The sequence below is a fragment of the Metarhizium robertsii genome, assembly GCF_000187425.2.
Source record: "Metarhizium robertsii ARSEF 23 chromosome Unknown MAA_Scf_1, whole genome shotgun sequence".
In the NCBI taxonomy this organism is placed as follows: domain Eukaryota; kingdom Fungi; phylum Ascomycota; class Sordariomycetes; order Hypocreales; family Clavicipitaceae; genus Metarhizium; species Metarhizium robertsii.
The window spans coordinates 6,781,327-6,806,692 of NW_011942149.1; the positions used below are offsets into that span (position 1 = coordinate 6,781,327).

The 25,366-nt window shown below is 49.1% G+C and overlaps 8 protein-coding genes across 8 annotated transcripts; 2 read left to right on the plus strand and 6 right to left on the minus strand.

Annotated features, from left to right (window-relative positions):
• Positions 1-291: 291 nt before the first annotated feature.
• Positions 292-843, minus strand: MAA_08615 (flavoprotein oxygenase; the record flags this gene model as incomplete). Its single annotated transcript, XM_007826613.2, has 1 exon — positions 292-843. One exon carries the CDS (start codon positions 841-843, stop codon positions 292-294), a length of 552 nt encoding a protein of 183 aa, XP_007824804.2.
• Positions 844-1,438: 595 nt separating this feature from the next.
• Positions 1,439-4,183, minus strand: MAA_10732 (translation initiation factor eIF2B; the record flags this gene model as incomplete). The annotated part of the gene is made up of 1 exon (XM_011412450.1): positions 1,439-4,183. The coding sequence occupies one exon, from the start codon at positions 4,181-4,183 to the stop codon at positions 1,439-1,441; it is 2,745 nt and encodes a 914-aa protein (XP_011410752.1).
• A 3,107-nt stretch (positions 4,184-7,290) lies between these two features.
• On the minus strand, positions 7,291-9,697 carry MAA_08614 (amidophosphoribosyltransferase; the record flags this gene model as incomplete). The annotated part of the gene is made up of 12 exons (XM_007826612.2): positions 7,291-7,697; positions 7,765-7,792; positions 7,850-7,948; positions 7,986-8,002; positions 8,054-8,261; positions 8,323-8,339; positions 8,394-8,755; positions 9,032-9,178; positions 9,243-9,285; positions 9,335-9,461; positions 9,535-9,600; positions 9,674-9,697. The coding sequence occupies 12 exons, from the start codon at positions 9,695-9,697 to the stop codon at positions 7,291-7,293; spliced, it is 1,545 nt and encodes a 514-aa protein (XP_007824803.2).
• A 4,090-nt stretch (positions 9,698-13,787) lies between these two features.
• Positions 13,788-14,213, minus strand: MAA_08613 (ntf2-like domain protein; the record flags this gene model as incomplete). Its single annotated transcript, XM_007826611.1, has 1 exon — positions 13,788-14,213. One exon carries the CDS (start codon positions 14,211-14,213, stop codon positions 13,788-13,790), a length of 426 nt encoding a protein of 141 aa, XP_007824802.1.
• Positions 14,214-14,649: 436 nt separating this feature from the next.
• Positions 14,650-15,204, minus strand: MAA_08612 (flavodoxin-like protein; the record flags this gene model as incomplete). Its single annotated transcript, XM_007826610.1, has 1 exon — positions 14,650-15,204. The coding sequence occupies one exon, from the start codon at positions 15,202-15,204 to the stop codon at positions 14,650-14,652; it is 555 nt and encodes a 184-aa protein (XP_007824801.1).
• A 3,118-nt stretch (positions 15,205-18,322) lies between these two features.
• Positions 18,323-19,138, plus strand: MAA_08611 (uncharacterized protein; the record flags this gene model as incomplete). The annotated part of the gene is made up of 1 exon (XM_007826609.1): positions 18,323-19,138. One exon carries the CDS (start codon positions 18,323-18,325, stop codon positions 19,136-19,138), a length of 816 nt encoding a protein of 271 aa, XP_007824800.1.
• A 221-nt stretch (positions 19,139-19,359) lies between these two features.
• Positions 19,360-21,024, minus strand: MAA_08610 (Protein kinase domain containing protein; the record flags this gene model as incomplete). Its single annotated transcript, XM_007826608.2, has 3 exons — positions 19,360-19,813; positions 19,869-20,517; positions 20,601-21,024. 3 exons carry the CDS (start codon positions 21,022-21,024, stop codon positions 19,360-19,362), a joined length of 1,527 nt encoding a protein of 508 aa, XP_007824799.2.
• A 362-nt stretch (positions 21,025-21,386) lies between these two features.
• Positions 21,387-24,563, plus strand: MAA_10733 (FMN-dependent alpha-hydroxy acid dehydrogenase, active site protein; the record flags this gene model as incomplete). Its single annotated transcript, XM_011412451.1, has 4 exons — positions 21,387-23,248; positions 23,389-23,728; positions 23,794-24,379; positions 24,526-24,563. The coding sequence occupies 4 exons, from the start codon at positions 21,387-21,389 to the stop codon at positions 24,561-24,563; spliced, it is 2,826 nt and encodes a 941-aa protein (XP_011410753.1).
• Positions 24,564-25,366: the final 803 nt, after the last annotated feature.

The window sequence follows — 25,366 nt, forward strand, 5'->3', positions numbered from 1 at the left end:
ATTGCATGGTTATCTGGACGGGCAAAAAAAAATTAAACTCAATAATAAATAAATGCTCCGCACATACGGAGTACAAAGTAGGTAAATACAAGTCAAGGCAAGCAGATGGCCCACCGCCCTCTCCCAAAACGGCGCTAAGCCAAAACGACCGAGTCAAGCTCCTCGCCCCCACGCCATCAACACCAACAACTCTCTTACTCAGCCATCCTCCTCCCAACCGCAAACCTCACCCTAAACATTTTACCACGCCTCGCATCACGACTTTTGCGCACCGCACTCCTCCAACGCGCATCACATGCCTCCCGCCTCGTAAACCACAATGTTCTGCCTCAGAAGGTAACAAAGAAATTCTCCTCCCCGCCACTTGCACTCTCCTGCTAACGCCCCCGTCGCAGCTGGCTCCCCCTCCTCTTCATCCCTACCAACGCCTCGCCGGCCTTCATCTTCCTCTTCTTCGTGTGCACCTACTTCCTCAACCGGCCCTGCGTGTACTGCTCCATCCTCCTGCTCATCCTGTTCCTCACGTCGTGCAACTGGTCCGACCGGTGCTTCTTCGACTTCCAGAGCAACTGGTTCCTCCCGCGGCCGAGCACCGCCGACCCGTCCTTCAACGCCACCGTGGTGCAAATGGCAAACTCGACGGCCAGGGCGCTCGCCGGCGCGGCTGCCGACGCCGTCTCTGCCAAGGGCACCGAGTGGACCGGCCTCGGGGTGGAGTGGCTGAGGACGTTGTTGGGCAGGAGAGAGTGGAAGGTGGACTGCATGGACGTCTATATCCAGTTGTGATGGGAGAGACTCGGATGGCGGTTGTGACGGGTGTTTCGAGCTGTACGAATATGTCATGATAGTGTATATGAAGAATGGGTTTTTTGTTCCAATCACAAGCAGGAGGACACAACTGGGCTAAGTAGCGAAGATACCAATCAATAGCGCTGTTACGAATCGAACCTAAACCAACGTCCTCTATATAACGCAGAGTGTGAATTGATTTCCAAATAAGCCTCTTTTTACACTGAATAGTTATACCCTGCATCTAATATGTCACTGTAGCTGTAAATCACGTCAACACAGGCAACGGCGAGAGCGATATTCTATACATATGTCAAGTTTTTGTTTATTACAAGCAGAACGAAATAACCGGCCTAAATTGCCAAGATTAATCGATAGTACCGTCTTCAATCGTGCACAACCTCCTTCATATGACTAGGTGCATAAATGTATTTCCACACAGGGCTCTTTCTACGCTGCCCTGATCATACCCTATATGCAACATGTCACCCCAATTTTAAATCACATCAACACGGGCAATAGCGAGAGCAACATCCAACGTCCTACAAGGATCGTATATTTAGCCTATATTGAGCGCATAATCATACCAAATCAATCTTAATCGCCCGCTTGCAATCATGCCATCGTCATCACACAAGAAATGCATTTCCTAGAGTTCTTCACCATACTCATCACCACCCTCATCACCACTCCCGTCACCACTCCCGTCACCACCCTCATCCTCATTCCCCGCGGCTACCTCCTCTGGCATAGCCTCTTCCCCGACAACCTCAGTCTCCTCAATATCCGGAACATCTTTTGGCGTTTCCGTAGGCAAGGCTTCAACTGTAACCGTCTCGACCATGGTTTCCGTAATGGTCTCAGACATCGTCTGTGTAATCGTCTCCGCCATCGTCTCTGTAATCGTCTGAGGCACCATTTCCGTAATCGTCTCAAACTTGGTTGCTGTAGTCGTCTCAATCATGGTTTCCGTACGAGTCTCAGTCCTTTCCTGTGTAACAGTCCTGGTAATCTCAATCGTACTCATAGGCACATCATTCAACGACGTCTCAGATACCTGTGTCGTGCTGGACGCCTGGACAGACTCCGTTATTTGAACATTGATTGCCTCCCGCGCTGTTGTTTCTTCAGCATCAACCTTTGGAGGATCCACGATCCCCGAAGCAGATTCAACAGGCTTTTCGACTACGACTTGAGCAACTGGCTCCGGAATTACAGCTTTTGCGCCAACGTCAGTCGGTGTCGATGCACTCCTGACAGCAAGCATCAGTACCACAAGACTCAACAGTCCTATCAAGACGTTCCTTTGGTCCTGCATGAGCACCTTGACGGCTTCAAAGACGAGTTCAGGCAGCGAAGAGCCCTTACAAGCTTGCTGCCTGCTTTCGCGTCGTTCCTCTCGTCTTTCGAGGGCCTCCACAGACGGGGAAACCGGTGTTTCCTGCGGCGCAAAATCCGAGGATCGACGCTGTGGAATAGATGAACTTTCTGGCTGAGGTGGTGGACTCGAGCCATAAACCTCTCTCAATTTTTCCTCATCTCCCATTTCGCAGTCGTTTTCACATGGTGGGCTGGATTCGACATGAATTTCAGGCTGAGGGGGCTCCTCTACATGGACGGACGTATCCATGTCCTCGGGCATATACGACCGTTCCGCAGCCTCGGCCTCTTCGTGTCGCTGAATCTCCTCGTCAACAGCCGCAGCCGCAGCCGCAGCAGCTTCTTCTTCCATTTCCAGAGCCCTCTCCTGCTCAGCAGCCAAACAGGTGAGTTCCTCCTGGAGCTTCGAGTCAATGATGGGCTCCAGCTCGACATCGACGCGTTCCATGTCTTTCCAGCAGGCTTCCCAAGCACCGGCTCGCATCAGGCCATTGCTTGCATACACCTTGACTCGGTACACCTTGCCATCACCAAGCGAATCGTATCTGATCTGTGAGCTGCACGTCTTGCACCAATGCGTTTGTTCCATCATGCTCTGTCGAGGCGAACCGTGTTCATCATAATAATCCTCGTCTTCGCTTTCTATCTCCTCTGACAAGGACATTTCGTTTGATGGCCCCAAATAATGCCCGCACTCCAAGATTCGGGCTCTCCGTCGAAGAGGGAGGTCCAGAGTCTCCAGTAGCCGCTCCTCCAAGACTTCATAGTCATTCTGCGGGTGAGGCAAGAGAATGCCGCGATCTGAAATTGTATCGGCTGTGCGGTCTTGCAACTGGTTCCAGGACTCCCAAAGGGTTTTCCCCTCGGGGCTCAATTCACTTGGCTGAGCATTATCCAAAACATGACCCCAGACCCAGCGTGGTGGGAGCACGGTGACATGCAGCAGTACCAGTGGCGGTGTGTTTCTCTTAAATCGAGGAGGAGTCTTAGTCTTCCTTGGTGAGTACTGTGCGGAGACACTCGGTGACCCAAGCCTCGAAACAGTCGATCTTGGAGTACGGCGACTAGATCTGGGAGTTCCAGTGGCCGACGCAGGCGGAGAAGACATCTGCATTGCCATTACAGAGGATGGAGATCTGAATGTTGGCCTTCGCGTGCCCCGTATAGTGGGCACAAATTCCTCGTCCGCATCAGACTGGGGAATATCCGAGATGCGGGCAGTCCTTGTCTTTGGCGGTGAAATTTGCTTGGCACCCTCGCGATCGGCCTCGGACATGGACCCCATTGAGCTTCGAGGACTATTGTCGCTGAACACATCATCCTCATGCTCGTGATGGGAGCTACTATCCCCACCCTCGTCCGCATGAGCGGTGTGTGCGGCATGGTCCTCCTCCGAGACCTGGCTCTGACCAGCTTCCGATTCCGCTCCAAGTGATTGTCGGTGGCTCTCAGTATAAGACTCGCTAACGAAACTGGCTTCTTCTTCTTCTTCGGGTGCTGAGGCGGCGCTCTGGATAGAATCACGAGGAGTGTCAGCCACATCTTCTACAATATTTTTAGCCGCAGCGTGAATCAGCGCCTCAGTCCGCATGGAGTGCCGCCTCTCCAAATCGCCATCGGAATCTTCCATGTTCGATGAAGCGGATTCCCTCCGTGAGTCGGGGCCGTCCTCTTCGGCCCAGACATTTCTATCAAGAACCGAATCGTCCTCGGGGTCGTCGACGATCTCCTCCACCGTTGGCTGCAAATTTTCGGTGCTCAGTAGCGAATCTTCAGCCGGTGTATCGTCTGCGTCTGCTTCTTCCACACTCTGCATGATGTCTTCATTATTTGCAATCGTATCGTCTTGACCAACACTTGCACGTGAGCCTTGCTCATCATGAGTCACTTCCTTGGCACAGGCTACATCCTCATGCTCCATTGTAGGCAGTTTCTCGTCCGCAGGCTCGCTTGCAGAGGATGGGTCGACGTGTATCTCAAAATCGAGGTCCTGATGGCGATTTCGTTGTGGCATCAGAGGATGAGAATCGAGACGGCGTAGAGGTGCAGGATGCAGGGAGAAAAGCTAAAAAGACGGGAAAATACGCCACGCGATATGGTTCAAATAAAACAAGATTTACAATGCAAAAAATTCTCCGGTGGCCTGATAATGGCAGAATTGGGGGTTTTCGGTTCGGAGCTTGCATGTGGGACATGGTGGTTGGCTGGCCGAGCTCCTTGGTTGCCCGACTTTGTTTACACCCGTTGCCACGTCGACGGGTTTGTTGTGGGGCGTTGCGACCAATCTTTCGACCTGCGGTTGTCGGTGACACGATTGACGCCGCGCAATTGTCAATTTGGCCTGATGATTGAATCTTTACAAAAATCGAAATTCTGACAGCGAATATATGAATTTATGGTTTTGCATTCCATATGTCCATATTCTCGGGGTCTTTGCGGGGTTGGAATGCGGGTGCACCCGTTTCATAGTACTGCCTACTGCCCATTCCTCGATTGTGGCTCTGCTGGAATGCTAGTATCCTCATGCTGGGTGAAAAAAGAAATTAGAGCATGTAACGAATTTCTATTAATAGAACTGATTGATTCTTTGCTACAGAACTGGTTTGGCGTCAATATCTTGGGCTTTTGAAACCCCAAGCATCATATGCAGATGGTGGCTTGTATGTATACTTTATCGAACAGCGCTGTCCACACCGGATTTTATGAGTCATTTATTATTTCAGCGTTGAAGATAAACTTGGAGCTAATTATGAACTTCTTAGACCTCACGAACGCGTCTGGCAATAACCCTCGCTTACTTGATTCCACAAATGCGTGTGCTATTTGTACCTGTCGGCCCACGCCTCACATAGAGGCCCATGTAACACTCAGTTACGTTAGATGAAAGCCACTGGTTTCTGCTGACAACCCATCGTACCGAAACTTGGCTTCAGAGATGTCTCTTTGATGTCGCTTGTTCGTTCATGCCAGATCAGTGTGATCCACCTTTAGGTCAACCCCATGCACACATTCCAGTATACAGACGGCCTTTCCGATTCCAGTCAGAAGACGGACCTAATAGACGTGTTTTGATCCTAGATGAGTCCTTTTAGTTATACCTTAGAATAAGCAAGAGGTATTAACAGAGTAAACTTCTATACAAGCAAACAGGATAATATATACTAATAGTTTCTGCTTTCCCATCATAAGCATATTGGGTAGCGCAAACTCAGGTAAGGCCTGGCTAGGCTTATTTGTTTAATATGGGTGAGTATATAGCAGGAGGCCTTGGATGGCTCTACGTCCAGGAAATGAGGTCACCAAATGTAACTACTGTCCATTTGCGCAGTGAGTTAACGGATTGCGCAGCTGACAGTTGAGGTCTATGCTTGTAGCACATAATATATGCACATTCAAGACATGCAATCTACTGTATGACTCAAGATAGAATAACATGCACACAGATAGCAGTTTACAGGTTTCATAGATATTGAGAATTCTCAGACAAGCCTTCACCCTATCCCTATTATGATAAATATACATTAATAAAGTAGTGTGGCAACAGTGTCTATTAAACACCTGCCGGATCAGGCGGAAAGTCCAAGGTCGGAGTTTTGTCAAGGATGACACCTGGGCCATGGCATTTACCGAACAGCGACTGAAGGGTAGCTAGTGGAGGTTCATCGCCTGATATTGACGCCGAACTCTGAGTGTCGTGTTTCGTATGACCGCTCTGGTGCAATGCAATGCTCTTGAAGTCTTGGGACATCTGTTGAAGGGATGCTTCTCTGAAATGTCCGCCAGCCTGCTTCTGCCTCTTCCCAGTGCCTCGGTTCTTCCCATTGATTCGCTTGCCATCTATTGAGACCAAAAACCGGATTATATCATCGCCTTGTACATGATTTTCGATATTGCTACTCTGTGACTCCATACAGGCATCAACGTCTGAGCAAAATGCCAGGCAGCGCTGCAGCATTTTGGCTTTATTCTGAAGTTTATCGAATGAGGCTTGCTCTTCCGCTGATTCCGCATTTAACCTAGTATTTAAGCGCCCAGCAACAATTTTCTGGTATTTCTCAAGGCGAGCCAGCATAAAGCACATGTGGTGCATACAACCCTGGAGTCCCCTACCAAAATGCATCCCAGAGGTTAAGTCAGAATCCTGGTGTTTCTGAAAATTAGCCTGGATCTGTTCGATTTGCTCCGAAAGAACGGTGTAGAACTGGAGAGCCTTCTCCGTGCTTAGTCGTTCCCTCTCCATATAGCGGCGGATATTCTCATTCAAATTCGGGTCGGCAGCGACGCGAAGAGTAAGCTTAAGCTTCGAGTTTCTGCAAAGCCTCCTAAAGATGGGCTGTAGAGTGTTTACATGAGAAATATCACATGCGAGAGCAGCTGCGTGCGCAGGCTTGTTACATTGACGGCAATGCATTCCCTGAGCAACCCGGAAGCAAAATGAAGCAAATAGACCGCTGCATCGAGTCACAACATATTGCAATGAAAATATGAAATTAAAGTCAGTCCCAAAAGATGGATAAACGAGCAGGGTTCTAAAGGGATAGCCTTTCCAATGGGACAGTACGTAAATGTGCCAGCCCTTTCAATGGGGCAGCACATGATGGGATGGCACATCCAATGGGATAGCCCTTCTAATGGGACAGTCCTTTCTTTCGTAATACGTAGTGTGGTGCCGCTCTTGCTCAGTCTTACGCCAGGCAAAATTCAGTTGCGGTCAGTCTGCTGCCTCGCCAGTGGCAGGCAGGCAGCCAGATGTCCCCCAATCTGAAGCTGTCACTAAAACCAGTGTCTCATCATTCACCACAACTTCCCTAAACCCCTTCGCCAATACTCCTTGTCTATCGGAAGAGTCAGTCACAGCAACTGTCATGTCTCAATCATCCACCACAACTCCCCAGGTCCCCTTGGTCAATACCACTTCTCTATATGTGTTATCAACTCTCAGTAGGACCAGCCCCCAAACTTTGGTTTGTTGACTTTCTGGTTCGTCTCTTCTTTTTGGCTGGCGGTTTCTCCTGGTCTGCAGGCCGTTCCGGCGGTGCTTGCCGATGCCTGATGGCCGAACAATGCTCTACCTCCCACGATTTATGGGCTCGCTTGCGACATTATAAAGGCTGTCAAACATTAGTCACGGCTCTGGTAGCTTCGGCTTTCACAAACCACATGCTTGATATCCTCGCGGTGGTCGGGGGTAGCAGCTTCGCCTGAGCATGGCAGGCCTGCAGGTGCTGGCCTCGCAGCCACGCTTCCGTTCTCGCCCTGACCAGCCTTTTGGCTTTCAAAGCCAGCCTTCTGCTGCCGGCGGCCACTTCGAAGGTCGCTCAGGTTTTCGAGATATCCATCTGGCAGCCCAGTCACGTAACCGCCCGTAAATACGCCTATTTCCATATTCTTGATTGGAGTCTCGCCCTGAGCTGCTTCAATGCACGCCGCCGTTAGTCCGTTCTCGCCGTCGACATCTAGGAAGACAACTTCGTCGGCGCCTAGGTAATCGGCGATTTCTCGCTGCGTCCGGTTGTAGGCAATTAGAGCTTCGAAGGTCAGCGTCATAACCTTGACTCCAGTATGCGGGCTTGTTCAGTCAACGGAAATACCTACCAGAACGGTCCGCGAGGTCTATACCATACTGCACATACACTCAGTACTCTCAACGACGTATGCCAAAAAGCGATGGATGACTCACGATGTGCGGATGTGTGCAGGGTGGGGAGCATGAGACGAATACGACGCGAAGCGCGCCCGCTTCCCTGGCCAATTGGACCTGAATTATTAGCGGGAAATCCTGGAAACTAAAGGCAAAGCTGTCAATGCAGACTTACAATCTGTCGCGACGTTGCTAACACGGTCATTAGCCCAGACTCCGAAGAAAGCTTTGAAGATTACTCACTGCCTCGGACGATGCTGTCGTCGACGATGACCAGGTTCTTGCCTTGGAATTCTGACTCGACGAAAGAGAATTTACGGCGGACACTCCTTAGGCGTGAAGCCTGATCAGGCAGGATAAAGGTGCGGTGGACGTAGCGGTTCTTGACGAGGGCCGTCACGTACGGCTTCCCCAATTTCTGAGCTAAAGCAGCTGCCGCGACGTTGCTCGTCTATTCGCACAAGGTCAGCATCGTCGAACGTGAAGTCTACCCCAGCAACGTTATAATTCACCTCTGGAACTGGAATAACTGCGAATAGTCAGTGGTTAGAAAGATGAATCATGTCATCGATGTTTGACTTACTCGCGTCAATCTCCTCGACACCCTTTTCTCCAAGGACAAGTTTAATCTTCTCGGCCAACTTCTCTCCCATCTTTTGTCGACTGCGGTATACGGATATACCATCAATCCAACTCTCTAGTCGGGCAACGTATATGTATTCAAACGTGTCAGGAGTATAACCTCTCCGCGGAACGACCTGGCGAAAGATAGGAGTGCCGCCTTTTGGACAGAAGACGGCCTGGCCTGGCAATATATCCACAATATCACGAAAGCCAAGTTGCTGTAGTACAACTGACTCTGACGCCATGAAGTAATCATTTACGCCCGGTATGGTAGCCGAAGGTCGTGACCCAATGCAAAGGGGGCGGATGCCATCAGCGTCCCTATATTTTGATCTTGATCAGACATTGGCACTAGAGTAGGAGACCCAAATGTGACTTGCCTGAAGGCCAGAATGCCGAAGCCCGCGATCATCCCCGTGCATGCAAAAGCCCCGTGACATCTGGAATACACATCGCCCAATGCCTTGAAGATATCGTCGACTTTGGCGCGAGTCCTTCCCAGCTTGTGAAGGCCGTGTGCGAAAACATTAAGCCTTTGACAGATGAGATACTGCGCGACGATGCCGGCTGAGCCGGAAGCAAGATGTAATCACGTACAGAAGCTCCGAGTCGGAATCGGAGTTGATATGCCGGTGAGCTTCCTCATCGAGGTATCTGCGGAGCTCCTCGGTATTGATGACGTTCCCATTCACGGTCAGTGAGATTCCGAATGGGGCATTGACGTATAATGGCTGGGCTTCGGACCTAGAGTCAAGGATCAGATAATCAGATATAAGAAACATTTTCTATCACCATTCCGTATACGTACGCAGACGCGGTACCCATGGTCGGATAGCGGACATGACCAATGCCTAGAGAACGGTTATTTTCCGTACAGACGTTGAGATAGCTGTTACGCACCCATATAGCCCGGAAGCTGTTGCAGCCGCCTGCCGTCTGAGAAGACTTCGCTGGCCAACCCCAGTCCCTTGCACTGGAAGACTCTGCTGCCCTGGCAAACCGCAATCCCCGCAGCATCTTGTCCTCGCTGATGACATCATCAGCATTTCCACCCAGTGACAGTTGTCGCTCGATGATTTCCTGACGGCTTATGGACGTACATGCTGGAGAGAATAAAGAGACTCATGCAGATCAACCGCGGCGCTGGTAGCGTCGGGATCGCCAAGCTGTTAACGCGGTCAGCGTGTCTCTTGCTGCCCCTCGGTAGGACAGTTTCTAGGAGCGAGGAAGAAGGCGTACCAATATGGCTGAGACACCGCACATTGCGTCGCTTGATGACTTCGTATGTCCTTTCTCACACTTAGAGGTTCCGTAGCTATCACGCAAATAATGCTTTGGATGCTGAAGAATTGACTCAATCGTCGAATCACGGAAATTTTTTTTGGTGGTCGGGTACAATAGACCCACTATTTACATAAAATAACCATATCACCAAGTCGCGATTGGCTCCGCTTCTAGCCACGTGCCCAGGTGCACTGATTTTTTTCAGTTGTGCCAGATAGCGGGGCAGATAAGCTTCCAGTTTATCGCCCCTCCATCATTGATCTTTCTTCCCTCTTTTCACCGGCATCAAGGCCGGGCCCCTAGACTCGAACCCTCGACGAAGTGTCACTGCTGTTCAAGAGCAGCGCTGGCCTTACGCTTACGCTGATCAAATCTCAGAATTGACTGCGAGACGACCCAAACACCGCCGTGAACTGACGATGATCAACGCGACAGTGTCGAAACGAGTGCCCCGCACGCTTCTGGAACCGGCTCGACTCAGAACGTCGAGCCCGATGGCGAGGCGCGCAGGAAGACAGACCAGCATGTTCACAATGGAAACAATTTCCTTGATGCAGTCCTCGACAGTGCAGGTCATGTTACCATGATATCGCCCTTATGATGCCGACCTGGCTGACCGTCCTTGGATGGGTTGTCGAAATGTACCGCTTGGCGTACTATCCATGCGAAGTATGCTGCAATACGCGAAACGTCGACGAGCCGCCATCCAACAACTCAATTTTGCCATTTTTGCATATGGACATTCGATGCGATAATCTGCTGGAAGAGAATAAACGGGTGCCTCCGCTTCGCTTCGCCTTTACCTCTCCCATGGCTCCATTGCCAACCTCATATTAGTCTAATTCAGACATGTAGAGTCCTTGCCCCTAGCCCTTGCCTGCGATGCGCAGACGGTAGAGGCCGCTGGACGACTTGCGTCGTCTGTACTCAGCATTCACGGGACCTGTGCCTGTTGCTACTACGGTGGCCGAGGGAACATTTGCTCTTTCGGGGCTGACTTTGCCGCCCGTACTATAGCCGTTGCGCAAGCTTCGCGTAGGTTCGCAAAGTGATTTGCTGTCAAGGCGCCAAGGTTTAAGTCAGACGTATCAACATAAAGTAGCTATAGAAACTATCCCACCACCCTTCTCTTGCCTGCTGTGAGAAGGTGTTCAACTTGCCATACCCGGCGCTAAAGTCAGGTGTTGCAAGAGCGAAAAGCAAAAAATGCTCACATTTTGCAACACCAAGCCCACAGACACCAGAAATGTGGTTGCCCTTGCGGCACCCTACACTCCGACTCTGGACCGGTGTGTCTGCTTCAAAAGATCAACTGATTCAGCGGATCCAGTTCTTTAGCTGGGATGACTGGGCTGAATGGATGTGTTGGCTGGACCTATACATATCAAGTCACGGATCGGCTCGAGGCAGAGTTGCCCTGCTCCGTACGTCGAATTGGGAGTAGACTTGGGGCACCAAGGTCTGATGCCACCTCGTGCTTAGCCTTGAGGCGCAAATTTCGTATTTGAGGCTTGCCCGTTCAAGTCCCATAGGGTAACGGCTGCTATTTCTGGCCGACTCTTTGGTATCCCGAGTGGTGATCCGGGCGCTCATTTCGTCTACCACGTTTTTCTGCCGTCCAACTTTCTTAATTGGTCACTTGTGAAACAATGCGCCTCTCTTCCAACATTTGATCTTTGAGAATGCGTCTCAGGTGCTCAATGATGGCTGCACGGCCTTGGCGGGGTCTATATGTTCACGCATCCTGCAAAGATACACGGTGCTGTCCTCTGCAAAGAAGGAAGCGAATTTGCGGAATTCTTCCGCCGGCAAGTCTGGTCTCAAACGTGCCATTTGGTCGTAGATGTCTCCCAGTGTGACAAGAGCTAAAGCCTTGGAGCAATGTCTCAATTCACCCAACAACAGTTTTTGGTATTCAAGGTCCTTGGTATTCCTTGAGGCCTAGTTGACCATAGAGGTCTTTAAATACAAGAAATTGGTGAGGTCTTCTGCCCTGGGTCCCGTGATCGTCGCCCTCGTGTAAGCGTGTGACACATGGGGTGGAGGATTCCGGCGTAGAAAAGGCGTACACATTGTATCTAGAGAACCTACTTCGTGGGCCGTACGGTCCTCTTCCCGCCGAGTATGATGGTATGCGCTTCAGCGGTGCGACTCTTTATTCGGAGGAGAAGGTGTTGCCTTCAGGCAGGCCCACAGAATTACAGGTCCAGGCTGAGAGATTGCGCCAGAAACAGGGTACCGACGAGCTCAAATTGGATCCAGAGAGTCTGAACAGTCTGAATCTTGATGCCTTGCGCAGAGTCCTAGCATCGACGCGGTAGCTGCCTTGCCATATATGATTTATCACGAGGGATAGCCGCGGGCCTATGGAAGTCATTCGTATCTTATAGTTAGATGATGGTAGCTTGGCATCCTTTCTAGTTTGACTATTGGATTGCGCAGGACTTTTGTATTGGACAAGCATGTTAGTGTGCCAAGATGAACAATGACATTCTTCATGTCTTGATGATTTCCTTCCTATCGCGGGCCGCCAATTGAGACATATTCAAGTGCAGGTTGCTTGGGGATTCCGATGCGCATCAGCGCAGTTGGGACAACCATGTCCGGACAACGGCTATAGTCTACCACACTATATGTTGTGATATACTGGCATATGTATAAATACGTCCCACATTGAGGGTCCTTGGGAAGATGTTGACAAGCCTAGGACCCTGTAGTCATGCAAATGTTACCTCACAGTGCCCAGTACAAAGGTGTTTCGACATGTTCTACAGATAGAACGCCTGTATCTGTCTTAATATGCCCGCAAGATGTTGCCCTTGGGCAGCCATGCAGCTTGTCATTGCATACAGCCTCGCTCTCGCTCTGCCAATAGTGTTATACTGAAATGGCCCAATGTCACACGGTTACATAAGGACTACGGTCACGAGACCTAGGGCAAAGTCCCTCACCGACTTCTTATATTCAAAGAGGTCTTTGGTCAACGAGGTCTTGAGGAAAACCAAGGACCTTTGATACCAAAGCCCTGTTATTAGATGAATTGAGCTATTGACTCCAAGCCCTCTATACGAGCCCTTGTCACCTAAAGAGTTCGAGAAACGTTATCTTTTAAAGGAAGTTGTTGCTCTTATTGTGAATAATTGCTTTATCCAAGGTACCCTGGATCTTGCTTGTGCCCTTGTACCGTCACCGTGATTGATACAGAGTAGAGTGTGCACTGCTGGTATATTACAAAGCCCGAAAAGTGTCCGTAATTCTCGCATTCTCATGAACGGGACAGTGACTTGAGTCACTGAAAGTATGCCACGCTCGACGAATGGCCCGAAGCTTATTGCCTTTCCTGCCTCATCACAACACGGAGTTCACCGAAGCGTATATCCGCCCTGAGTATACCTTCGGTTCAGCAACAGGCCGGCAAGATGGCTGCATTGAATCGTCCAATATTCAATCCAACGCGGCGGTGCGAGGCAGCCCGGCAGGCGTGTCTCCTTGGAACTGTTAATCCCGGTAGTAATTACACGGGAGCTGTGGGCACGCCTCTACTCCGGGAGCCGCATCCAACTGACCAGTATGTGGGGCCGGCCATCCGGAGGCCATCCGGAGTTGATGACCCGCCATCTGCCAAGAGCTGTATGCGGGGTAGCCGCTCGGTTAGTTGGAATATCTACATTGTAAGTAATCTAGTTGAAAGCCCTCTCTGCACTGATTTAAAGTTTTTCACAGAATACGGGTGCAATCTCGGCTGGGTGTATACGGGTACTATATAGGCAAAAAATAGCTCAGCCAAACAAGACTCCGAAGATGGAAAGCCGACAGAAATTCAACTAGGTCAAGTTGCAAACTTGAGACTGGTCCACTCTGAATTGGAGTCAATGAGGACGGTCAACTACAGTGGCAAGAGGCGAGCCTACAGCATCTCAATGTAGCCATATCCAACTGTCAATAACGCAAAAAGTATCATAATATTCCACAAGAAAACGCTCAACTCCTTGACAGATAATTCCATTCGAGACCCTAATCAGCTATCCATCCAACGCACACCCAGCCACTCAGTACGAAGCCATCTTTTCTATCGCAAAACAGGACCCTTTGTAACTGCCGTCCAAAGCGCTCGAACCCTTCCGTCCTGTACGATAATCACGTCGGTCCCCTTGATGAGATCAGGTTCCACCGGAGGTCCAAACGACCAATTCTGAATGCCCAGATTCTGGGCCACGACGGTGTCCCCTTGTAGCCTAAACGCAAAGGCGGGATTTTCGCCCAAGAGCTCTCCAACTCGCCTATTCAGAGCGGCATAGCCAATACGTACATCATTGTCCGCTTCGTACCAGACAATGTCCTCCCCGTAGATGCTCTGGATACACGTCTTGCGGGCAGTCTCGTCTCGCTCGTTAAAGACGGACAGGAGATTTGCTTGAATGAGCGCCCGGATAGTGGCGTGGCTTTCGTCGGGGCTGCTGGATATGCGTAACGACATGATGGGTTTGGTGGTCATTTTGGGGGATGTCGAGTAGCCGGGACTACTTGTCGGGTTTGAAAGCATGTGTGGTCGAGGCGAGTACTAATACCTGCCGCGCTGGTAAGACATGTTATCAGTGGCGTTTGGGGGGCGCGTAAGCTGCCGCATTCAGAGACGTGAATCAGCGACCAAACTGTATGGGTATCGAGCAGCCAGGGCAGCTGGGTGCGGCGGATAACAGGCCAGTATGAATCCGGAATCATGAGGGCCCCAGTTTCCTTTCTTGGGGGTTGCTAATAATTCTCAAGTCTTGGGGAGTGGTGTTTAATAACTCTCACGTACATTCAGTACTTGATACAATTTCTTTCAGTTTTGAAGTAAAATAATAGCATATTATATTTCTTAAACTCGAAAATAATTACATGGATAGTACACGGTACGTTTTCTTCAATTTAATTGGCTTTTGACCAGGTCAACTGGGCATGGCCTCCTCCTTTATTTTTGTCCCGACGCCGTCTGCCCAGGCTCTGATGGCAGGCCAGTCGCGCGAGTCGCCAAACCGCGTCTTGTCTTCGGGGACGCAGCACGCGAAGATGAGGCGTATAATCCACGGCAGATCCGCCTTGTCGAATGCGCCGCGGAACAGGCGATGCCCCTGGAGATGCAGGCGCTCGCGCAGCCACTTGTCCATGGACGCCTCCTCCTTGGCGAGGTCGTCGTCGGTCGGCGGCATGCCGACGCTGAAAGCCCACACGCGCGGCACGTCCGGATTTCCAGACGAGAGATAGGGTTCGTTTTGCTTGAGGAAGCGCCGTCCCGGTGCAATCCACCGGCCGACGTGGATCGCGCTGCCGATCACAACCGCCTTGTACTTGTTGCCTTCGGGGCTGGAGAGAAGGGGCGTTGCGGCCGCCGGGATGCAGTCCACCTGAATGGGTGCGAGCTGTTGCGACAGTTGTCGGGCCACGGTCTCTGCTATTTCTCTGGTTGAGCCGTGGGCAGTTGCGTACGATACCAGGACGGCCATTGTGGTAAGTCTGTTTTGAGCCTCGGAATGGTACGATTTGCGCTGTGGAATGACCCTGGGTAAGGAGGTTGCATTCTGGCGTTATATCAAATTCATGTCGGAAACAGTGAGATTGGGCCTTGAATATCCAAAGCAAAGATACGGGCTGCGGGGAATCACGGTATTTGCGCCACGAGAGGAAAAGATGGAACGATGGAGGTCCCCGTGCTGCCGTCTCCGGAAGGGCTGATAATGACACCATGTCATATCACGCCACGCATGTAGCTGATGCGAAAGTGGCTGTTTGCCACGTGTAGCCGGGAGACTTGACTCACGCTAAGAACTTGCATATAACTGCTTGTACCTACCAACGCGTTCATCGTACAGATGCAGGTGCTAATCTATGGATCACTACACCGGTATGTACATGTAGGCTACATGTAGACCCGCCTATCTACCTGCTTATCTCGAGGGTATGTTAAGTTACTTAAGTAAAATGCCATTTATTATCCTTGTCCAATTTACCTTGTCTAGCCTTCTGCTGAAAATACGTATTGACATTACAAGTGATCGTGGAGGGTTTGATCAACTAGACCGACACTATAGTCTTCCGCGAACAAGTAATGAAACTCCAGAGGCGTTGTTCAAGTGAAGGATATTGACTAGTGTTTTCTTGCCTTCATCATGTGTCTCCCTAGGCCCGGAAACCTGTAGACCTATGTCGAGTCTATCATAATAATTTATTACTAGGTGCAACATGTTTGCTTCTCTAAGCGTTAATGTATTGGTTACGGCAGGTCAGGCATGTATTTTTTCTTCTTTAGGGTAGCCATGTCACGCAGTAAAGATAACCCTAACAATTCCGTGTTCGCGTGTAAGCAAAACCCGTCCATGTAAATGCAAGCTGTCTTTGTTGTTTCTACCACGTACTAGACCGGCTATCCATCAACGATTCTCGGGTACGGTAAAGCTCAAAATGCTCCTCCTAGACACGCTAAGTGGGATAAAGTTCCTCATCGTGAGAGGTTTCCACCAAAGGAAGGGTTATTATATCCTATCGCAGCTTCCGGTTCTGCCCCGGCGTAATATGATTCCAGAGGCGCTGCCTATAATGAGTAGTATCGAAATAATACGCCCTAATACGAAACTGCCGGTTTCCTCTGTATGTTAAACGTCTCTTCTGACGCACGCTTCTGCTAAAAAGGCAAGAAATTGGCATCTTGGTGTCACGGATCAGCGCGGCAAGGCTGCAAATACCTGGAAAGAGTGAGTTTGGGTTTCTTTTACCCATTATGCCACCCATAAAGAGTGAATCACTTGCACTCAAACTTTTGCTTCCATACAGTGGCTAGGGCTACCGTGGGAAAAGCTTTACCAGCAGGCAACCACGCCGTTCAATACATCACGGTTCTCTGATTTACGTACGACTAGGCGCATAGCATTTGAATATTAGCTCCCTACCCAATGCTGTGCTATTGGGATAAGTCGAACACGACCAGCGCTTATGTAGATATGCCTATCTCGGCTCGGCCCAAGTAAAAAGGACCCTGTGGAGAATTTTATTGGTGACGACGGTCGTAAGGGATATCAAGGGTATAAACATAAAATACGGAGTACACCTAATATCAAAAGCTCAGATAAGCATGCACAAGCGACAATCAAGCGCAGGATGGCAGCTGCATGTGGCCTTTTGGTTTTGTCAAACAGTGCGAAGACAGAATGCGTGTACACCTTAATGATCGATTTTTGGAAACGGATTGCCGAAAAGGGTGTGGGAGTTGTGAAGTCTGGTACGATTAAACCTTTTCCTCATGGCTGGGCTGAGCATCCCAAACACGCCACGAGGCGTGAGAAAAAGGTTTGAAGCTGAGATTGCGTGACTCCCTCCCAGTGTTACGACCGAAAAGAGTAAAGTGCCAACTGTCTGGGCGGTTACTACAAGTAGCCAAGGCTGAAGAAAAGTAAGAAAACCAGGCTGTGATTGTATACCACGTTGAGACTCGGCACACGTTTCAACGAGAGGTATGATATCACGATTAGCAGCTGGGGCACGATATCAAATGTGGACTTGTCGTTGGATTAGCTATCTAGGTAACTGGGTTGAGGTCTCTTTAAAGACAATCTAGATAGATAGCCTAATCATTGAATGAGGTAGTATTTTCTGGATTAAAGTTTACTGGCTTAATACAGCTGTGGCGCGAGCCTATGTGAGGCTCTTCGAGGCTTTTGGTGGCTTTGTTCGACGATGCCGAACAGCCATAAGCTTTTTTCGCCGACACCGGATATGACTACGAGGAAAGCTGTTGTATTTACCTAAGGGTCTAAATTTGTTCTTTTATCGCCCATTTACACACATACCATACTAAAATAGCTTCTCTTTATCCAATAATAGACTTAGAGCCCCCCTTTTTATTTTTTTCCTAAGCAGACCTTGCTAAAATAGTAATATGGTGGCAATATATTTTACGGCCGTGTAGGCCTAACGCCTGCTAACTTGGCTATAACCCTGTACAATATAACTAAATTCTAGCTGGCTAAACAAGAGACTTCCACTACTTAACTTTATTTAGTAGGGATATTTTTAGTGCTATATCTACTACTTCCCTCTTGTAAGGCCAAGTGTTTCTTACTACATTTCACTTTACCTCTTGAATACATTTTACCTGTAAAGTGACTAGAGTATTACTTAATATAAAAGTATAGTAGAATAATGTTAATACTTTTTAATAAGTGAAAAAAAGAAGTCAATATAGCTAAAAGCTTAGTATTTAGGTACTTTACTTCATAAAAAAAACTATATATAAACCAAAACAAATACTCTACAAGTGTTGTATTTTTAGCTACATGTAGCCAACGTCTAAGTACTTGACAGTTTATAGGATTAGGATTTAACTTTAGTGGCGACCGTCCGACCTCACACTGTCTTCGTCGAGCAAAGCCACATTTATAACTATAGGGCTTCCCCCCTCTTACGCGGTATTTACAAGAACATGTATAGTTCGATGTTTTTCAACACCGCTTACCGATACTGGCCGCTGTCCGACTAATCTTTCCTTCGTCCGCTGTCATGCTTGGAGACCCCGAGTTTTTCATCTTAAAGCCAACCGGCTGGCTGGATGCGACAAGATGGGAGGACAAAATGCTTGGGGCTTTCGTCAAAGAATTTCCAAGCCCAACAACCGCAAGTGTACCCACTAGTCGGCCGGAGTCCAAATCTTTATTTACACAGTATGACAAGTATGGAACAGAAGACGTATTCTTTACTGAGTTCATCATCGACACGCACAAATCTTCAGCTACAGAAGCCACTGCAACACTCCAGTCGCTCGCCAAAGTCTCATTTAAAGGCGAGACCAACGAAGCTCATCACCTCAAAGGCAAAATTCTCCACTGTAGACGCCTTACTCAGATTGACGAGTTCTTTAACGATGTTAAGGCGGATAAAGATGTCAAGGAACGAGTTCCAAAATGGATTCAACATGGAATGAAACTTCAGGTATGCATGGTAGTTGGGATTCTGTTATGTGAGGATGTTAATGTGGTATGGGAGGAAGTGGGCAAGATGGAAGTGGGAGTTAAGGCTGAAGCGCCTATTACGACCATTGTTCGGGCTGCCGCCGGTGTACCCAGTGTCGATCCGAGTCAGGATCCTGGTAATCTGAGCGTTGCAGCTAGCGCCAAGAAGTCTACAGGCAATGTGTTTCGGGCTAGTGGTGGGAAGAGGCAAATATTTGCGCTGGAACTAAGAACTGTGACCAAGGGGAAAATCCTAAACACCATCAACAGGAACGTACTTCGCATGGGTAGAACAGGCCCCTCTGTGGACTATGGAAGGAAATTTGGGAAGGATAAGGACGATTCAGTTGGGTGTTTGGAGGATGAAGAGTTATTCTTGGGGATAACTGAGTCCAAGGAGAAAAAAGGTGGGACCTCAGAGGCACACCAAGACAAGTAGTCTTATTTAGGTTATCTTACATTGAGAAATAATCTTTGACTTGAGATGTCCCTCTAGAGTATTAAATTGGCCGCTTTATTGCGATCATAGAGTAATCCAAGGAGAGGCTTTTATATTTGCCGGACCTGCTTCCGCATCGCGTTTTACATTCAGCATGGAAATATTCTTTTCTTGTGTCCCATGGAAAGTTGATTGAAGCCAGGGTGGAATGAGCGTACATTCTACTCGATTACTGGAAAAGGCGGTAATTCTTCCTCCGAGTCTTCAGCCAGTACCGTCTCGCCTGACACCATACTTACAGGCGATTGAAGAACCATTAGACCGATCTCGAGCTGATGCAATGCTATGTGGAACCCAATTTTCTGGCGAGATTTGATAGACTCCTGGCAAAAAGGACATATGGCCTCCGCGTCAGGTGGGAGCTCCAGTCCTCGAGGCAGAGGATGTGATAGCAATTGCTGTGCCCGCGTACCATGCTTGGACTCGACATGCTCGCGGAAGGACTCGATGTCTGTGAGAATGGTGGCACATCCAGAAGGACAAGGCCATTGGCGTCTGTGGAATGCCAATTCGTGCTCAAACCATGCATGACGACTGGAGTAGAGCTTGCCCGGGTCGACTGTACAGTCTGTAAACGTGCAGACGTAAGGTCGGATATCTTTTATAATATGCCCTCTACAGGGAGTCGTCGTTAGTAACGGTAGAAAAACTCCGTCTCATCTAGACTTACCTCCAAAGCTGCTCTGTCGGAAGAGGTAGTAAAAGGTGGCAAGCAACGCATTCACGCAGTCCGCCATCGGAATCTTCCGGGAAGGGTGGAATAGACGACGTTAATGCGTGGTGAGACTCGGCAAAGGATATCACGGATCGCCTACGCAAGGTATGGGACGCATCTTCCCGTGTAATAATGCCGGAAAGAGACAGGTTTGGGTCTGCGATGCTCCCATGGGAATCACTTGCTTCCGAGTTGGCTTTGCCGGTCGGCGGCCCGGCAACATTGGAAGGATTTATTTCTGCGGAAGTCGATGCCCAGTACACATCAGACCGGAACCTCGCGCTGTAGTTCATTGCATACTGAGTGAACCGACGGCGTAAGAGGCTCGCTTGGACCAAACGAGGCAGAAGCTCCGACGAGAGACGAGGGAAAAAGTGACGAATCTCTTTACTACACCTGACTTTGAAATCCTCTTCATCGGGGATCGTAGTTGACATTGCCTTTTCACAGCGGTCGGCTGAGAGCGCTGGTCGAATTATCGGCGTTAGGCGAAACAATACACCTTGTATAGAGTTCGCGAAACCCATTGGGCTAGCCATTGCGCTATTTTCGATCAAAATTCTGCTAGCTCTCTCGCTATTGATGGGGGAAGAAGATGGATCAGCTAAAATATTCGAGTCGGGGAGTTAGCTCCTTGGCTGAGAAGATTGCACAAGCAAATATATGATGGGGTTAGGATATTATTACAATCCTGTCCAGAATTGGGATCCTGCGCCTCTTCTAGAGCCGTATTCATGCCAGCAAGGCAATCCAAAATATACTCCTTCATGACCGAAGCATCGCGAAGACGCTCATCCAAGGAATAAGTCCCTTGAAGATGTGCGCCAAGGCTGTTGCACCATTTTTGGAATCGATCTCGCGCCTTTTCGGCTTCATGGAAAGTAGCAGGAGCACCCGAAAGTGCCTTTAGGTTCGAAAATACCCGTTGTGCGAGGGTATATATGGACTGTTCGGTTTTCATAGCAGCAGCACCACTTATTTTTGAATGTTCAAGGGCAAGGCCTGCTGCATCTCTTGTCGATGATCCAAATTTGTGAGTGATGTCGTCGCGCTTGTTGGGTGCTTTTTCCTCGAGTATCATGAGAGCCGGTTCATCAGAAGCCATGCCCATGATCTCTTCCAGTCTGTTGCAAGCTGTATAGGAAACGAATGACTTGCATGCAAAATACACAGTAATGATGACTGGGGCTATTGAAACTTGACTCCTTTTTGCTGACAGGAAAATGGGGAGTCGATATACGCCGCGTTCAAGCGCAAACTCTATTTCTCTCCCTTCTTGAAAATGTGGCTGATGGCGAGACATTGGAGGCGCTCAAGTGTAACACCCTCCAAATTTTTCAGCTCGTGATAATGCCAATGCAAACGCCACGAAATATGGCGTGACTCGTCTCACTATTAATTTCCACAATTCTCCTAGTTGGTTTGCTATTGTTGTCAATGTTGGGTAACATCGACGTGTTCATGTCAGGCAGCATGGAAGCCCAAATCACCAAAACCGAATCTATAGACGGTCCCGGTCATGTCATTTCTCCTCAAACGCAACTAGTTGTTCAGGCGTTTAAAGACCTGGAACAGAAAGCCGAGGCAGCGCATGGTTTAGAGATGCTAACAACTTCAAAGCGACTGGTGACCATCTTTCTTCTTAAACTTCGGGGGCATAATTTGGAATTTTTGCAGTCTCTAGCCGATTTGACCGACAACAATTGTCGGTATGTAGAGACAGTTGGCGAGGCCCTTCTCGAGTCGGTTGTTAAGAGGCGATGCGGCTCCGAGTACGGCCGATATTGTGACTTGCTGTGTCGCACATTAAAGGAACTCAAAACGATGGAAAAGTTTCTTGGCTTCACCAGATATGGGCCTGAGGACATCTCACTCATTTTCTCACGACATAAGCAACTCAAGAAACTGCTCCAGTCTCTCTGTACCCTTGGAGGCGTTGCTGGGGCCGCCTTGCAGATTTCATTCGCCAGGATCCAGGAAAACCTCGATGAACTCGTCGAAATTCGGCGACTGTCCCAAAAGGACCCATCGGCTCAATTCTTTACTGCCCTTGGTACGCTTCGAAAATGCGCTGCTTCGGCGGCTGATATACTTGGAAAACAGAATGGAATCACATGCCGATGCTCAAGGTCGCATCAGGTCTATTTCCGCATTGAAGATTGTCCAAGCCTCAACCAAAGTGAAGACGACTCTAACCCTTGGTGCTTGGCGTGCTCGCTATTAGTTCATACGCCTTCCTCCCTAATCAAACAGAAGGAGAGAGTTGGTATGACTTTTACGAACATAGCTGTCAGCCTTGTTACTGATCCACATGCCCTAAAGCAAGGCAAGACGGAAAACTCGATTCTGCCGACTGTCATGGAAAAAGTGGAAGAGGGGGGCCGATCTTCATGTATAAATTCACAAGAGGACGAGTCAAACAATAGTAGCGCTGACATGCCAGCTACGGCTAGCGACAGCCTCTGTGCTACTCTAAATGAAGCCTTGAGGCCTCAAGAGCAACATGCCGCGGATATTGTTATCTATCGGCAAGATTTGGGACTGCATCTACTAGGCCAACCAGAGATAGGATGGGCCAACCCTTTGCCAATACGCCGATGGGCTGAGAATTTCCCTCGGCGCGAGCTTTTGACAGAGCAGAAACTTCATATAGCATATAAGGTGGCCTTCAGTTTACTTTATTTGTCCTCCACGCCATGGATTCGAGAGTCCTGGACTTGGCAAGATATATATCTGACATGGCATGAGAACTTCGACGATGTCATCTACCCAGTATTCTCTGGTGACATGTCTACCTCGAAACCGTTAGCTGCTGATAATCCTCAGACCCATGGGCCAGCGACTCACAGAATCCCATCCGTGACTATTCTAGGTCGGTTCTTGGTAGAACTCTGGTGTGGCACATCATGGAAGCAGTTAGAAAAGGCTTTCCTTGCAGGGGTTGAGTCGTCGGACACGGCAGACCCTGACACTTTTATCTTTTCCCAGCTCATCAACTGGGTGAGGAATTCCAGAATTGCCGATAGAGACAAGCCGTTTTATCAAGAGGGCACTTCGTACTTTATGGCAGTAGAAAACTGTTTCCAGTGCGATTTCAACCCTGGTCCTCTCAACGGGCTGCCACTCCTCGAAAGCAATGGCTTTGCATGCTGGATATACAAGCATGTCTTGCGACCGTTAGAGTACGCACTTGAAGATTTTCGGAGAAGACAGGACCGATTACTTGGCGCTCGTCTAAATTTGAACCCCGAAATAAACAGTCCGGACGATGGAGAACCTGATAGGCGTCTAAGACTGTTTGTCAATGAACGGATTCCGGCAGACCGTTCGATGAAGTAGGTTGGCACTCCTGCAGATTTTCACACCTATATACCTATACACGAATTGCCCCCCTTTCAAAGCCATTTTTGATTCCCGACAGGCGACACATGCATTCGCGCATTAATATGCGTGCTGGCTAATCACTTTTTAACAGGGAGGACCTTGCCGACGACTGGATATGTCGATACAGCAAGGTGAAAGAACTTGCGAGAAAATTGGGACGGAACCGTCCAGATGACCCATCGGACAGGGTCAGAGTCGCAATTCTGGACACTGGTGTTGACGTGACACACGATAACCTGTATGGCCCATGGACAAAGGGCCAGATTTTCTACCAAAACTTCGTTGGCATGCCTTCAAACATACCTGAAGATAGCGATGGTCACGGAACTCATATTACGTCTATTCTACTTCAAATGGCTGAAAACGTGGACATATATGTTGCCCGGGTGTCTCCAGACGGGCAGCATTGGAAAAGCAGAGAGGTCGAAGACGTATGTAACTATTCCAGTTGGGCTTCTAACATTCTAATTTTGCGTCTTGACTGATTTGTGCCAAGGCAATACGTTGGGCCGCTGATGAAAAGCAAGTCCATATCATTTCCCTCTCTTTTGGTTTTCCCAACGTGGACCAGAGTCTGGAAGGCATCCGAAAAGCTATTCTTGACGCCCACGCAGCGGATGTTTTAGTCTTCGCTGCCACTGGAAACAAGTCCCACAGCGACTATATTGCATTTCCGGCATGTTTAGACGAAGTCATTTCGGTCGCATCAACAGATGGTGATGGTGCATTGAGCAACTTTGTTCCCGAGTTGCGAGTTGGGAAGCGTCTTTGTGCGATCGGTGAAGCCATTGAGGCTGCATGGATCAACAAGGACAACCCGACGCTTCATGTCCATTGCAAAACAGAAAGGCAGTATGGTACATCATATGCCACTCCTGTAGTCGCTGGCGTAGCAGCCATGGTCATGGATCTTCTCTGGTCAATCAAGGACAAGCGTAAATGTGAGTTTCGAACGCTGCGGACAAACTCGGGCATATTAGCAGTGCTTCAACATATGATGTGCTATAACGACAAAGATCACATCAACTATCTTAAGCCCTGGAAGTTTTTCGACTGCACATCGAAGTCCCTTGAGTCTGAGAGTAGGTGGTGTAATGTGAACACGAATGGGGCTGGTTTTTTACTCCTTGAAACATTGAGTCATGTCTACGGCAAAGGGTTCTCGAGGCGTCCTAGTATCTAAGTACAAGGGTTACCGTCACGGTCCCAGAATAGCATTGACATCAAGGCGGTATGGACGTGGTGAGCGTCAATTCCCACTTCTGAGCGAATGGAAGCATCATCAGTGCCATAGGCTACATGGGAATGAAATAAAGATTAATGACGCAAAATCTGTGGATTTGATAGCTACTAAATCTATCGTGCTGTTTGCCGTTTTCGTCCTTTTGCAGATTGTCCTTATCAGGCAGGGGCCTCCGACCGGGTATAAAGGGGTCAAATTTGCAGTATTTTCCATCAATCAACTCAACCTTTCAGTATCATCATCAACACAGAACTATCAATTGAGGCCCTAAAAAGCCTCCCAAAATATCACCATTGTCCACCATGTTGTCACAGACTATTCCGCCACGGACCAACCAACGTGGGAAATGCCGCGCCATAACGGCCATCATGTAGACCATTTTCACAAAATGGCCCTAATGCCCAACGATGGCCCGGAGCACTGGGATAGACGTGCGGAAATCGGCGAGGAGGCGACTGCCTATATTGTTGCCGACTGGGTGGGTGGTCTGCGTCGAATTATAGATGATGGCTAAGCGTTTCCGGGAGACATATATAGTCAAGACGCTCTATTTGACAGGGCCTGAGCTCCTTACCGGGCAAGACATCATGGCCAATTTATGGCGCATACGTTGAGAAAATCTAATGTGCTTGCCGGTGCTCCCCGTGGCAAGCTTTGCAGTGGCATTTACGTAATGGGAGTGTTCTTACTGAGCAGGCTGCGTTTTTGGACAATTATGCCAGTTGGCATACTGCTATTGCGCAGGGCGAAAGGGTCAAGTGTTTCTGGATCCTTTGCTGGAGTAGCTTCTGGGTCAGAAGCCAAAGACGGTGGACGATCAGGCGGA